Raw genomic sequence first — 15730 nt, forward strand, 5'->3', positions numbered from 1 at the left:
TATGGGATGGGTGGGTGGGTTGTGAGGGGAAGTCTCGGCGGTGGGAACGGGACGCCCCTATGCGGGAGAGAACCTGGGGAGGGGGGGGTCCGGGGTGGGCATTAATGACATATGAGTAGTTATGATTCATTCAAAAAGCAATACAGCATGACTTTATTACGGCGTAGATGTAAAGAACAGGGTCTTACAAAGGTGAAGCAACAAAAATCCGGCTATTCTGGTCACCGCAGCAGCAGGGGAATGTCGGCCTCTGACTGAACTGTACGAGGCAATCGACTTTGCGAGACGAGATCTAGAGTCGCCACGATGTATAATCCCCATCATCCACAGTATGAAGACGACGATCGTGTTTCGAGTGCCGACTTTAAACACAACTCAGTCACGGCAACAAGACACACACACACACACAAAGGTAACGATCAAGAATGTTGTTGATTCATGTCCATCATTATACATACAGGACTAAACAGCAAACAAGCCAGCCCAAACCGAAGCCATCGATCCATTCCGCCTGCCTCCGGCTGGGCGTTTTGTATCCCTCGCACATATCCGTTGAGCCCCTCCGTAAACCACGCCTTGTGAAATCATACACACCATGCGCGCGCAGACGCAATGACTGGGGAGGACCGAAGCAGAAATGGTCCCTTCTTCCCCCCAGTCCACAGGCCCCTTGGTACATCTGCGCCCATAATAGGACAGCCAAGGGGTCAACGACAAGAAGCCGCGCAATGAGGTATCATCTTTGCAAAATAAAACCAGAAACCCAGAAAAAAGAAGACGAAGATAAGAGCAAGAAGCGAGGCAATCAGTTCTTACCCTTCTTGGCTCTGCTCTTCTTAGCGGGCTCGGCCGGCTCGACAGCGTCGGCGGCCTTGGTAGAGGTGCGGCGGCGCTTCTTGTCAGGGCTGGCGGGAGTACCGGTCGTCTTGGCCTCGGGCTCGGCAGCGGGAGTGGCAGTCTTGCGCTTGCGAGTAGAGGCGGGCTTCTTGGGGGTCTTGACGGGGGCGGGGACCTCCTCCTCCTCCTCATCTTCACCAGGGGCATCAACGGTGCTAGCTTGGTTAAGCTGCTCGGCAATAGCCTCCTCAACATCGGGGACAACGTCAACGGGGTTGATCTGGATGTTGTGCTCCTCAGCGTACTTGAGAGCCGCCTCGTCGTCCATGAGTCTGGCCTCGAGGTTACCGCCCTGCTTGTAGGCGTGGACACGAGCCTGGTAGAGACGGAGGTTGTACTGGTAGGCGTTGTTCCAGCCGGCCTTCTCGGAGGGGCTCATGGCCTTCCAGCGGCGCTGGCCCTCTTCTTGGACGGCACCCTTGGGAGCGGCATCGCCGAGATCGTTGGCAATGATGGGGCGGGCGGTCTGCATGTAAAGGAAGTAGGGGGTCAGAGGGCGCTTGGGAGCATTGGGGTCGTGGGTGCGCTTCTTGCGCTCCTTCTTCTCCTCAACAGGGGCAGGGAGGTAGGCGGCGCCAGCGGGGAGGCCCAGGCCGAGGGGAGCAATGTTCTGAGCGACAGCGTGCTCAAGGTTGACCAGGGGGTGGTCAATGCCGGGGATGCCATCATTGGCTGACTCGCCAAGAAGCAAGCTGGTCTGGCGGTAGTAGTCCTCAGAGAAGTTCTTGATCAGCTCCAGGATGGTGATGAGGCGCTGGTGGACCTGAGCATGTTGTTAGCATGTTGCTGTGTCAAGTGTGTCTTGATTTATAAGGAGCGATAAGAGAAAGTGCAAGTGTAGCAGTCTGAAGCCGAGCCCGAGGAGCTTCTGTGGGTCACAGCTCCCAAGCAGACGCGGGGTCACATTGGGCCATGTAAACAAAAGGTGCAGCAGGGCAGGCAACGTGTTTTGCAGATGCGATTTGGCGCGAGGCAAATAGGACTGCTCAAATGCGCTCGCTTGGTATTGGGTGGACCAGCTAGACAGATGGTTTTCAAACACAGCAATACGTAGCAGCGCATCCTGTGCGCTATGGGGTGACTGGATGTCGATGGTGACCGAGACGCGTATGCCAGTGTTGAAGCCGGCGCGGACTCGACCCCGGAGCATCTTGCCCGTATAGGCGGTGGGTTGGAGGGAGGAGTTGGAGTTGGGGGGAAACAAAATGACGCGAGTTTGAATCAGGTGAGATGGAGAAGGGAATGGGCTCTTACCGAGTCGCGGACGCGAATGAAACCCTCGACATCAATGTGTCTCTGAGGAATCTGGAGGGGCTGCACGGGCTGAGCAGGCGCAACGGGGACAGCGGCGACGGGAGGCTTGGGGGCCTCGGCGGCGGCCTTCTTGGAGGGACGGGGCATTGTGATGGTGTTTTGGTGGTTGTGGTGAGCGGGTGGTGTTTTCAGGGCCAGTAGGCGCTATAAGCGATTGCTTTGACGCGATGAGGGAGATGGTCTTCGCTGGGGAGAAGCGAGGGCTTTTTGGTAGAGGTTTGGGTTGAAGGGCGCGATTGAAAAAATGGTGTTGGGTTTGGGGGGTCGAGTGCCTGGGAAAGTGAAGAAATGGGGGAAAAGAGAGGAAGGGTTGGGAGGTTGGGGGAGGGCCTGGGCCGAATATGTAGTGCAGCCTGGACGGGAGGGGTTTGGGAGTGATTTGGCACCTTTTCTGGGGGGGGGCCAAGTGGGAAGGGGAGAAAAATTCGGGCAGGTGCGAGGTGCCCGCCCAAAAAAAAAATCTAAACGACTTGGGGCCTGCTCGCCCAGGGCTCCAGCAGCCAGTCCCAGGCGTTCCGGTACTGCACCAGGTCCCGATGAGGTACGGGCTCCTCACTGCTCCCACCCAATGCAAAGTTTCGCAGCCGGCCTCAGCTCAATCACATCATGCGACACGTAAAAAGTGCCTAACACCCCTGCAACCCCCAAGGAGATGCATCCACCTCAGCGCTGCTAATCAGTAAAAAAAAAATCCCTCGACCCCTCGACCCTCGCCCGATCGGTCTCATCCAGCTAACCCGCCCCAGCTATTGCGCCCCTCTGCATAGTGTTTTTCTGCAAAAATGGCAGACGCTCTCCACCACAAGCAATGGAAGGAACGGTGGCCTTTATTCTCAGCGCCCTCAGAGCCATCCGCTGGGGACGCGCCCATCCAGAGCCATCTGGCCGGCTTTGCAACAAATCACGGCGGCATCTGCCTGTCTGGGTCATTGGCACTAAACAGCACACAACAGAACATTGAGGACACCTCACCTCACGTTCAACACACGCGAATCCCGCACTGCAGGCAGCACCACCGCGTGGGATAGGAGACATGGTGCTGCACGCCTTCCCTCTGCTTTCCACGTCTCGCCTTGCCTCGCCTTACCTTGCCCTGCTTGCCTTTCCCTTACCTCACCACAAAAAGGTACCTGAAGCAAGTACCTCACCTCAACTCACCTCACCTCACGTCCCATCCCCTCCTCTTCATGCCCTTCGGCTTCCGCGCACTTGGTGCTCTGTTGCCGCCCAGGACCCAGATGCCGAGCCTTGTCTCTTTGCTGTACTTTTCTATTGCAAGTCTCGCAATGGACCGATGATTACTCGCATTTCTTGGGAGCGGCGGTATAGTTTTCGGGTCATTTCTGGAAACTGTGGACTGCTCCAAACCCGTGCATGCTTTAGTCGCGGCTGTTGCTGACGTTGTTATTCTCTGAACGCGCTCGCCGTCGCGCTGGACCTCGACCTGATGCTCTGGCGATACCTCCGCTGGACTTTCAGCGGAGTGGTAATGGTGACGGATGCCTTTTCCCCCCCCCTCTGCTCATTTTTCGGCGCCCACATTTTCTGTGTGTGCACCCATCACACACCTCATTAGCGGTCCTGGGCCTGTTGCCCAATGAGGGCGCTGCAATTGGGGCACCTTCCTCTGCGTGGCTTCGGAAAGAACACAGCACAAACGAGGAGAGGGAAAAAAAAAAACAATGACCGGGGGGCATGGGCGTCAGACGGGGACTGCACTGCCCACCCCCCCAGCAGCAACAGCGACAATTATTCCTCTCCCCCCATCTCCTTCCACCTGCTCCTTCACCCACCAGTGTTAAAAGCAGCAAGGTGCCTGGAGAGGGCTGGGTGCCTGCCCCCGCCTGTGTCTGCCTGAAACTGGCTGGGCAGCTGCTGAGTTCGCCATCGTCACCACTCACCCGCAAAATCTTCCCTCTCGTCCTCTATCCCGACAGCGGCCGACAGCGGCCCAGTTCTGGTGCCCTTCCCCACTGCTCTGCCTGTCGGCCCCTTGGTCTCTCACCAATTTCAGCCCAGGAGGCACCGTTATCGCAGCTGAGAGCTTAACGACCGTAGACGCTGGCCTGCCCGTCTCCTCGTGCCAGTCATCTCGCCTCTTGAGGCGCTGCAGACGGGCTCCCAGCCGAGGTGCCTCCTTCACTCTGGAACAGCGCGGGTACCTTCGGCGAAGGGCCTCGTCGTCCCCATCCAGACCTGGGCCGGTTGTCACTGAGGTGCTGAAATTCTCGGCCACGACCTTCCATTCCACTCAGTGTTGCCCGTCTGCCGCAGCTGAGGAGAGTGACCGTGGCCTCGAGGAACAGAGGGTCGCAGGCAGCTCTCTGCCCATTCCAAGCCAGCACCGAGCAGCTCGGATGGGGTCTCCCCCCATCCGCGCCTGCGCCGCCCAGCTCACAGTTCAGTCTCAATGCTGAGTGAGGCCATTTCCCACGTAGCACTGGCGTGTCCTCCCGCCGTCAATTGGAGCATTCGCTGCCTCTCTCTCACATGCGAACATCGCATTCCCCAGGGCAGGAAACTCTTCCCTTTCGCCCTCTGAAGCCAGCGCTTCTCCTCAATCAGCCATCCTGGCCCAAGGCACCTCCCCTCCCGCCCATAGAATCTACCCTCCCCGCGGGCGCGGCGGCAGCTTGGAACCTTACTCCCTTCAGCCCATTCCGCTGCCATGTTGACGCTGTCGCCGACGGCCTACCTTATCATGCCTAGGTGCTCGGAAACCGAGAAACGTTACACCGGGCCAGACCTCTGGAGTGACTATGCTCGGCAGCCTTCGGGCCTCCCCAGCACTCACCTCCAACATCGGCCCTCTGAGAAATGGCACATGGGCCGAAACTGCATTTTGCCAATGGGTGCTACGTCCAATGCCCCTAGGCAGAGAGAGAGGGGGGTTGAACCTGTGCTCACTCCTGGCCCCGTATTCCTGTGAAAACTGCTCATGACTGATAAACGCCCGATAACATTGCCTAGTGGTGAAATACGTCAGGCTTTGGCTTCGCCGACGACTCTTGTAGGCATACTGCTGCCTCGGAGTGCCCTGCCGACCCTTGGCTACCACCAGCATTTGGGACGTGCAGATTTGGGGAGACGGCCCTATGTCTGCTCGTGCCCGAACACCCGGGGCAAGGAGGCTTCGCGAAAGAAGCAAACCAAGGCTTATGGCATTCCATCTCGACCACTGCTGTGATTCATTCGCTTCCCCAAAGGTTGACAAGACTCGGCTGACTGGAAGCCATGGCAGCGGCAGAGCGACACAACGGGGAAACTTGTCACGTTTCCATCCAATGCCGACATGCATATGCTTCTTTTTGAGACCGTCCACATCCTCATGGGTAAACTCGCTGGCAGAACCAAACTTTCTCGCGTTTCGCGAAAGTGATGTGTGAGCTTCACCGAGCACACCGAATTCTCACCGAGCAGTCTTTCCCAGCAACGATTCACCGCGACTGGCAGTCGGTCCCTGGGGAAGGGAGCACCACATGGTCGAAGACCATTTCGAAAGTAGACTGCTCTCAATCTTTCATTCTTTTCGGACGATGTATTCCAGACAGGCCTGAGCCTATACTGGCCGGCCTTGGAGTGCCTACTTGCGTAATCGTAGTCTTGTAGCTCCGAAGACGAAGGTAGAAGCGGGCCGCACGACGGTTTCCCAAGGACAATAGAATGGCCGAAATGGGCCTTGTAGTAACAACGCTGTGAAGAGATCAATTTAGACCGGTGTGCCCGGTGTGCCCGGTGTGTTGCAGCTGATCCATGTGGTGTACTCTGTATCCCGTCCTGAGCGTTGGCTGCCGCTAACGCGTTTCTCGCTTAATCATAACATTGCGACGCGACTTTGTAGCCACAACGCTTATCTGCAACGGCGTGTCTCACTGTCTCTCTATCTCTCTCCCTCTATCTCTTGGGGGAGGTAGGTGTTTGGTTCAATGAGCACACATACGGGACTGGTCGCCTGAGCAGGGACAGAATGCAACTCGGAATCGTCGATATCAATTGGCCCCGTGTGCAGGTGTTCCCAGCATGGCGCTCTCGTTCTCGCAAGACCCCTCACCCACGACGGGGAGCTAGCTGTGTGACAAGCGACCCAAGCACGCTGCTGCTGTTTTGTTCAATCATAATTAGAGCCGGTGCACATAGCTTCTGCACCGGTGCATGTCGTGACACGAACAACAACACAATCAAGGATTGGCGGCGCTTCGCCAATCTCACATTCTACATTATTATGGTGGTTGTTGTTGTCGTCGCAGCGTCGATGACGGTGACGGCTATGTACTACGCTTGATACGCGCCATTGCTGGGACCTGTGAGATGGACGCCCTCTGACACTGGAGCTGTCTCCAATGGAAGCTGTCCCCCGTCCCACAGCTTGCCCCTCACCCCTCTCCTCCCAGGTGGTCCCCCGCCCACTCCCGTGACACAAGATGAGGCCCCCCCGGAAGCTTGCCTGACCGCCAACCGTCTCATCGAGCTTTGAAACGAGACCCCCATCGAAAACTGACGGGGGCCTCAGCTCACTGGAGGCAGCCCATTGGCAGCGGATCGGCCCCGCGACCCCTCCACCCCAGCGGCAGGGTACGTGACTATCCGATGGGAAGGCGAAGCTTCCCATTTCCAGTGAGTGGCCTATTTCTCGGTTCATGGAGTTCACCTCAGCTTTCTGAAGGATGGCCAGCGCGCTAGCTTTCAACTGCCCGTCCGAGGCTGGACTTCGCCGCGTATCCACATCCGCAATGCAATGTTGTAAAGAAAAATTTAAAAATTCATGAGATGGACCCCTCTCGTTAGTTAAGGTCGGGAAAGTGGACGCACATCTACTCCGTACGCTGCACTACGTGCCCGCAGTTGTGCATTCCCACTTCACCCAGCGTGCGGATACCTAATGTGTCCGCACCCGCCTGCCTGCCAGCGCGCCTCCTACCGGTGCTCAGAGAATCACCACTGGGCAGAGAGCAAGCATTTGCCGGCGAGAACTGCGTCATCGCCTATTCACCCGTCTGGAGGCCTTTCCCACACCTTATCAAATCAGCCCCGGCAGAGAACATCGGATAAGCGACCCCAGGGAAGGCACTGCACCGCACCGCACCGCACCGATCCCCATACAGGCTTTTCATTTTCAGCTGGCCAAGGTCTGGCGCGCCCGCCGGACAGTTAGCAAGCAGCAGCATCCCGAGGGCCGACGATCACCTACCGAATCCACAGTTGCGTTGAGCTTGATGCAGACCCCTGCCCCATCCGACCTGCATCTCCCGTCCGTCACCGATACTTTGTGCTAGTGCGTGTGTCCCGCTCATTTCTCTGATTCCCAGGTACCGATCCCCTAGCACTGCGGCGCTACCAGCAACCACACCCCCCTGTCTCAATTCAAGCTCCCAATCGGCATCCACAGACCCCTCCATCGTTGGCCACTGACATTGGTGGGGGGAACGCCTTGGCGGCAGCTATTGCGCAGTAGTATGATGCCATGGCACCTGGGGCTTGGACCACAGAACACCTCAGAACCGTGTGTGGAGGGACGAGGTGGGAGGGGGAAGGTGGATGGGATGGGAGGGATACATAGCACCAGAAGCATCGCGTTGCGGATTGGGCTGGGCTGGCCGAGATTGGACACGGCGTCCACAGGCGACGCTTTGCTTGATTATTGACCCTCCTGTTCACCCAAGCCGCTCGAGTTTCTGGCTTCTGATAGCTCCAACTTCCCAGTCCACCCCCTCCCCCCTCCATGCCTTCCAAGCTTGGAAGAACGCAGTATGCTGTTGCGTTGCCCCTCCACCGCCTCCAGCCCTGATTAATGCCCCTCCTTTTCTTTACTGCCCCTTGCTTGTTTGTGTCATTCCCTCCTCCTTATTTCATGACCTTCCCTCCCTCCCATCATCGACGCTCTGTTTTGCTCTCACGCAAAACCCCACATCGCCCTCACCTAGTCACTACTAAGCTGTCTCTACAGTACCACGACAAACCAACACACTTGAAATATCAAATACAGAGAGAGAGGATACGAGTTATAAGTCATCATGCTCGACGCCAGGTCCTACCCGCTGCTGGTCGGCCTGCTGGTGTTGGTCTGCCTTGCCCAGCCAACCTATGCCTTCGGAGCCGGCAACATTGCCAGCATCTCCAAGATTGAGGGCCAGAACTGTGAGCTTGTTCCCACCCGAGACCTGATGGAAGAACCGAGCGAGCTAACGTGTTGGTCATGTAGGGCGCCATGGCGACATCGAGGATGCTCTCCTTACCCTCGCAATGGCTCGCGCCATGAACGGCAAGAAGTTCAGCAAGATGATGGTCTCCCGTGTCTACTTCGGTAACTGGCTCAGAGATTACTCCCAGGCCATCGATGTCGGCACCGTCAAGACCGTCTCTGCCGAGGCTATCCGCCTGCTTCTCTGTGTCCTGGGTTTCCTGACCTTTGGTTATGGATCCAAGGAATTCGAGGTCACGGCCGACAGGCTGGGCTGCTACCGCCCCGAAGATCACATCGACAACCCCAAGAACTACGCCGACAACGAAGATGCTCGCAACTACGACCGTCGCTTGAGAGGCCCTGTCGACGAGAACGTCGAGCTTGGCATCGACCGCGAGACCGGCATGAAGAACTACATTGCGAACGAGCAAGCCGGCATCATGACTTCTGCCGCCCACGTCCGCAACCTGTTCGCTCGCTGCATTGAGCTCGCCCGAGGATACTCCCGCAACAAGAACAATGCCGACCTCTACGAGGCGATGCGTCTCATGGGCACTGGTCTGCACTGCTTGGAAGGTACGTCGGCAGAATCAAGACGGGAGCTCTCCATTACTCCCGGTACTATGGCCCTGGCAAGTCGCTGACAATATGGTATACAGACTACTTCGCCCACAGCAACTACACCGAGCTCGCCCTCATCGAGATGGGTGAGCGTGATATTTTCCCACACGTCGGCCGTGACACTCGGATCAGCCTCAACGGAGCCAGAGACGAGGTCTACCCGATTGTCACTGGAACGTTCGGTGGAGTTGATTTCCTCCACTCCGTCACCGGTGAAGGTGTGTAACGCGCAACCACTTGACACGGCATCATGGCTGACAAGAGTGACAGTTTCGGACAAGTTGACCCAGAACGAGATCGAGGAGCTCGAGGGTACCCTTCAGGAGAGCAAGAACAATGATACCAGCATCCTGCGAAACCTGCTGGACATGATTCCCGATGGCATCTTTGGCGGAAAGCACCAGAGCAACCGGGTGGACGAGCTCCAGAGCAACGCGACCTCGTCGCAGCTCCAGAACATGCAGGTCTCTCCCAGAGAGCCTGAGGAGTACACTCGGTACATCCAGGACGTTTTCAGGCAGATCATGCCAGCCATCGAGTTCCACGACGAGATTTTGCAGGGAATCACCGAGGCCATTGAGAAGATCCCCGTGCTGCCCAAGATTTTGGCGCAGCTCGAGGAGCAGCTGTCCAAGTTTGTCTTCTCTCTCATTGCTCCTTTCATCCTCCCCGTCATCAGCCAGATCCGCAACGAGCTGCGTACCGGTTCTGCCGAAATCATTGAGAGCAGTGAGAAGGAGCAGCACGTTGTCTTTGAGGATGACCGCAGCAGTGACCCCACTCACTCCATGCTGTCCAAGGACCACTTCACCAACGTAAGTGCCACACGTTTCCGATGATGCCTAGGGAGAACCTAACCATGCGATAGATCCTGAACGAGGTTGCCGGCCGCTGTGCTGCCAAGACACTCCACTGGGTCGTGCCCCAGCTCATGGAGGCCATTGACGATGAGAATGTCGATGTCACCCGCACTTTGAACCGCATCATCTATGGCGTGTTGCACCACCCCGCTCAGCGTGATATGGGAGAAGACGGTGCCCGCGAGGGACGTCAAAAGATTTTCCAGTTCGTCGAGGAGTGGTGGAACGCCATGGACAGCCGTCAGAAGGATGATTACCGCCGCAAGCTCAGCCGCGAGGGCGTTGAGCGCGGAGAGAACCACAAGGAAGGTGTTCACGACACCGGCCACGGCCACGGTTGCAGCGGAAAGCTCCACATGCGCAAGCAGTTCGGCGAGCCCACGACCTGGGAAGACAAGGTTGCTGACAAGGCTGCCGGTGCCATTCTCGAGGGTGCCTCCGGGGCGATCGCTGGCCTTGTGGAGCAGCAGACTGGTGTCAAGGTTCCCAAGTACAAGCACCAGGAGGAGGAAGAGGAGGAGAAGGGCGGTGCTGGCGGCCTCATCGGATCCATTCTTGGCGGTGTCTTCAAGAAGGACGAGAGGGAGACTCAGCATAGCAGCCGCCGTGATGATGACGGCTCTTACACCCAGACCACGACCGAGTACGGTCACCACGGAAACAAGTATGGTCAGGCTGAGTACAGCGAGACCCAGTACCCTAGTGGTGGAGGTCGCTCCGAGTACCGTAGGTACGAGCAGGAGGACAGCCAAGGCGGGCGCCAGGCGGCTGGCTACGAGTACCAACAGACCACGGAGACTCGCCCCTCCTACGGCGGTGGCTACGAACAGCGCACTGAGAGCCACCGGTACGAGGGCAACACCGAGTCCGGCTATGGCGGCGGCAGACGCAATGACAACGAGGGTGGCTACGGTGGTAGCAGACGCGATGACAACGAGGGTGGCTACGGTGGTCGCCGTAATGAAGAGAGCAGCTACGGAGGCGGTCGAGGTGACGAAGGCGGCTACGGTGGTGGACGCCGTCGTGAGGAGGAAAGTTTCGGTGGTGGACGCCGTCAGGAGGAGGGAGGCTTCGGTGGCGGCTTTGGCGGTGGCCGTCAGGAAGAGAGCTACGGCGGTCGACGTGATGACGAGGGAGACTACGGACGCCGTGGAGAGGGCCGGGGAGAGGGCCACCACGGTGGCCACCGCCGTAACGACGACGACGACGATGAGCGTCGTGAGGGCGGTGGTGGTGGCGGCTTCGGTGACTTCATTGGCAAGGTCGCGGAGAGCTTCGGCGACAACAACAACAACCGCAGATGGTAGTAACGTCGCGGGTAACTTTGGGCCCTTGTTTCATGTAAGGCCGCTGGTGGCTGTCGTTTGCTAGATGATGAGGACCGGAGTATGGCAAAGGTAGCTGGGGGTAGCTACGGATATAGGTTAACGAAGAGCAATAACGAAAAGTCCTTTTTTCAATAATCTTTTTATCGAATGAGCGTCAGTTTTGGGCAACTGCAGTAAGCAGCATACGAGGTTGTATATGGCAAATGAATTGTGTCTTCGGCATTTGCAACGCTGTAAATCACGGTTGGCCAATGTGTGTTCCGGCACGATTTGGCGGTCGTACTTTTGTTTTACACTCTTCCGGGTTCTGTTCTTAGCCGGGTGACATGTTGTCAATATGCCCGGATCAGGCACGGGACCGGGGAGCCGGCTGATCTTTTGCCGCAAAGAGGCACGTTTCGACAGCTCCGAATCCCACTTTGACCTCGACGGCATGGTAGGAAAATCTGCCGGGGGGGATTAGTTCGGGGCGAGTGGCCGCGTGCCCGGGGCCGTGTCTCCCGCGACGGGGACCAGAGGAGGGGGGGGGGGGGGGGGGGGAGGCTGTTCCTGACGAGACTGCCGTTCTCGTGAGACGAGAGGGGGTTCTCGTGAGTTGTATAGCTGGAGGTTTTTTTTTTTTTTCTTTTCTTTTTTTCTTTTTGGTGAGTTGCAGAATTGGTGGCCGTTTGTCTGCTCGGCTCCCACACGCCCACGCCCGGTTGTTACCAAGGCTTCATCATTATGATTAGGATTAGTAGTCGTGATGTTCTCATTTTTTTCTTATTGTTGAAAAGCTGATGGGAGAGGGGCGACGTGTGTGCCGCGTTCCGGGGACGACATACACCGTACTGTGAGAGGATTTATCCCCCCCCCCTTCCTCCCCGTCTTTCAGCTCGTTGCCGAAGAGGGGCCTGGAGCGTTGTTTTCTTCGGTACGGTTAATATCGCCGGCTGGTCGGATGACTACCCATTCCTAGCCTGGCCCTCCGGGTCCCCGAGGGGTAAAGGAGGCAACGGAGTGAGCGTGGACGAGACGCACCCAGAGAGAGAGAGAGAGGGAAAGAGATCGTACAGAAGTGGTTATGAGATATTGACGGAGAAATGTCTAGGGTGGGCCGTCATTTAGAGTTTTGATATATTGCCTCCCTCACTCTCTTTTCATTAACCAGAGGGAAAGTCTAGCTGTATGCAGAGAAAGAGATGTAGTACTCGGCGGGTCCGAGTAGGATATAAAGCGCCGCGTACATCCCGTGAGAGGTCGACGTCTGGAGGGCAGCTCGCGCATCACGGCTCCCCTTCCGCTCCTGCTCCTGCTCCTGCTCCTGCCCCGAGACAGAACAAGACAAGACGAAACGAGACGACAACAGAACAGACCAGCCCGAGATGCAAACAAAAGCCGCCCTCCTCGCCCTCTCCCCGGCCCTCCTCCTCCCCCTCCCGGGGGCCGCGGCCCAGTCCTCCGGCAGCGGGTCGACGACACGCTACTGGGACTGCTGCAAGCCCTCGTGCGCCTGGCCCGGCAAGGCGCAGCTCGCCGCGGGCCCGGTGGGCACCTGCGACCGCGGCGACAACCCGCTCGCCGACGGCGGCGCCACCCGGTCCGGGTGCGACCCCGGCGGGTCCGCCTACATGTGCAGCGGCCACTCGCCCTGGGCCGTCAGCGACGCGCTGGCGTACGGGTGGGCGGCGGTGCGCATCGCCGGCGGGACCGAGGCGCAGTGGTGCTGCGCGTGCTACGAGCTCACCTTCACGAGCGGGCCCGTGGCCGGGAAGAAGATGGTGGTGCAGGCCACGAACACAGGGGGCGACTTGGGGCAGAATCACTTCGATATTGCTGTGAGTTTTGGAATGGCTTTTTTTTTCTTCCTCTTTTCTTCCCCCCCCTACTCCCTCCCCCTTTCTTTGAGGGGACTAATGGGGAAGGACTCTGGGTTTCCTCTCGTCTTTCTCCTCTCCTTCTTCCCTCTTCCTCTTCCCTGCCTCGCATTTCGGTTCGGGGTTCAGCGGCGCGTGGGGCGGAGGAGGTTGATGCCCGGAGCCGATATTGCTCACACCCCTAACACCCTCCCCCCTCCTAGAGGGGCTCACCCGCACATCGGATATTTGACCCTACTAGGCTTGGCAGCAATACTTCCAAGAACTTCAGATGAGAAAGGGGAACAACCCCGAGATAAGGCCCAGCGAGGAAGAAACATACCACCAAAAAGGAGTTACGGGAGAGAAAAAGGAACGCTAACCAGGACCCCCAAAACAGATCCCCGGCGGTGGCGTGGGCCAGTTCAACGCCTGCACGGAGCAGTACGGGGCGCCGGCCAACGGGTGGGGCCAGCGGTACGGCGGCATCAGCTCCCGTTCCGAGTGCGACGGGTTCCCGGAGAAGCTCAAGGCCGGGTGCTACTGGCGGTTCGACTGGTTCAAGGGCGCCGACAACCCGAGCGTGACTTTCCGGCAGGTGACGTGCCCGACGGAAATCACCACCAAAAGCGGGTGCAGGCGGCAGAGCTAGATCCAACCTTGCCGCCCCCCGCCCCGCCCTCGTATAGCCGGCATGCCTTTGTTCTGGGCGGCCGACTACAGAACTGCCGGGTCGTGGCCGAGTCGAAGGGGTTACTCTTTGGATCGGGAACAAAGGAGAGTAGGCATAGTGGTTCTACGTCCGTAGTCCTCGGCCTCGTAAGCCTGGTGGATCCAGAAAAGACCTGAGCAGGCTAGGCCGTCGGCCGCGCGCGAATGAAAAAAAGAAAAAGAAAAAAAAAACCATTCGGCAAGTAGTTTAGTGCACTGTGTCTTGGTTATGATGAGGGGCTCGAACTTTTTAGAGCACTGCCCACAATGTCAGCGCCCAGAATCTTGGCCCGGTTCTCCCCCAAGGTTTAATGAAATAGCGTTCGTGGCAATCCACGTGAGTGAAGACGTGTATGGATATCTTCTTCATCCAACGCTGCAATTTCTGAACAAGGCAAGCAATGGTAGCCGAAAAACATCTTGGCGACCCAGAGCGAGAGATGCACTAGCTGTTTTGATGCCTACCGATATGAGCCTTGTTGACAAAGATAGGTGTGATCCGTGGTTGGTGGGCTGGGCTAATAACGGGCAATCTTGACGTTTTGAGGCCCACCCACAGGCACCGCGATTCCCAGCAAGAACACCAACCGGCCAAGACAGAGCCAAGATATTCACCTGAGAGCGATACTGCACCCAAGAAGTGGTTATTAGACACAGCCCCAAGAGCAAACCAAACCCGGTTTGCACTGGAAGCTTGTCGACGACCAGGCAGACAGACGCGCGGTCGGGGTACGATCGAGTCACAAGTCGTTTGGACATTCCTTTTTCCCACCCTTCTCATACTTGTCGGGCGGCGTATCTGCGTCACAGCAGTCGACCAAGACGCTGCAGCGAATCAAACGTCAGGTATGCACATGACGTAGGGATGATCGGCTTTTTTTGCCGGTTGAGACAAGGGGACGGCGCCAGCCCGCGGCGTTAAGATGCCGAGCGCGGTGCAAAAGATAAATACTGCGGTAGTCCGGCATCTTCGGCCAACTTGAAGAAGAAGCAAGACCCCCAAATGTCATAACGATTGTGTGAAAACACATTATCCGGATGCTTGAGGCAGGCAGAAATCCACACGAGACCAAATCAGTTTCGCCAAAGCATGCGCCGTTCTGTCAGCAAGGATAGAACGGCATGTTTCCAGTCTCAGGCGCTGGAAATCAGGCCCCATGTCTCCCCGGTGGATCTGGCTGGCGGGAGGTGGTAGGCGTTGTTTCAATGACGTCTGCTCGGGCACTGTGTTTGCGAGGGGGTACCTGGCGTCGGTACTCCCATGTACCTTTCCCCTTCGAGTGCCTGAGTTCCAGCAGCCGGAGAATGCTTGCATAGTGGCATCGCAGTGACTAAAGTCGCCCAGCCAGGGCTCAAAAGACTTGGGGGTTACGGCTGACGGTGACCGATCCAGAGCCATAATGACATCGGAAAAAATCTTGGACATGATGAGATCTGAGATAGGTGCGCCAAGCCCAGATGGCGGTCGAATGATCGAGCCTAGAAGCTTTTCCCGCGGGTTGCCTTGCAGCGGGACATCCATCGTAGGACTGATTCCTGGCGCTGATTTTGGCACCAGTATCCGTATTGGCACTGGTACCGGAAATGGACTGGCCCAACTGGGGCGTGGGATGCAGGCCACGCAACATGCGCTTCGGATAACTGAGCGTCAAGGGCGGTCTGGGGGTGGTGGGCGTCCAGGCGATTAGGCGGCCTGGTGCGGTTGAACGTCTTGCATCCGCGGTCGTTGTTTTGCATGGGCAGCGTCTTTGTAGCGCCGCAAGCCGAAGTTTGCGCACATGATATGATGCCATCCTGTTTCCAGGACCAACACAGTCCAACTGCCTTGTGACTTGTCCCAAGACTGCCAATGCGAGAATGTGTGGCAATAGAATGGGAGAGTGCAGTCTGAAGCAAAATGGGGGCATGTGCTCGCTGGGTGAACGGAGGGGATGCATGGCGAGAGTTTATTTGCATGGAGCAACACGCGAGGGGTTGCCATAT

The 15730-nt window shown here is 57.6% G+C and overlaps 3 protein-coding genes across 3 annotated transcripts; 2 read left to right on the forward strand and 1 right to left on the reverse strand.

The window, feature by feature from the left end:
* Positions 1-805: 805 nt before the first annotated feature.
* On the reverse strand, positions 806-2298 carry EsH8_VII_000713 (uncharacterized protein; the record flags this gene model as incomplete). The annotated part of the gene is made up of 2 exons (XM_083270846.1): positions 806-1660; positions 2152-2298. The coding sequence occupies 2 exons, from the start codon at positions 2296-2298 to the stop codon at positions 806-808; spliced, it is 1002 nt and encodes a 333-aa protein (XP_083128403.1).
* A 5924-nt stretch (positions 2299-8222) lies between these two features.
* Positions 8223-11180, forward strand: EsH8_VII_000714 (heterokaryon incompatibility protein Het-C-domain-containing protein; the record flags this gene model as incomplete). Its single annotated transcript, XM_083270847.1, has 5 exons — positions 8223-8346; positions 8411-8968; positions 9052-9231; positions 9284-9828; positions 9882-11180. 5 exons carry the CDS (start codon positions 8223-8225, stop codon positions 11178-11180), a joined length of 2706 nt encoding a protein of 901 aa, XP_083128404.1.
* A 1385-nt stretch (positions 11181-12565) lies between these two features.
* On the forward strand, positions 12566-13688 carry EsH8_VII_000715 (uncharacterized protein; the record flags this gene model as incomplete). Its single annotated transcript, XM_083270848.1, has 2 exons — positions 12566-13018; positions 13437-13688. 2 exons carry the CDS (start codon positions 12566-12568, stop codon positions 13686-13688), a joined length of 705 nt encoding a protein of 234 aa, XP_083128405.1.
* Between the last annotated feature and the right edge of the window lie 2042 nt (positions 13689-15730).

The sequence above is a fragment of the Colletotrichum jinshuiense genome, chromosome 7 (assembly GCF_051148585.1).
Source record: "Colletotrichum jinshuiense chromosome 7, complete sequence".
Lineage (NCBI taxonomy): Eukaryota > Fungi > Ascomycota > Sordariomycetes > Glomerellales > Glomerellaceae > Colletotrichum > Colletotrichum jinshuiense.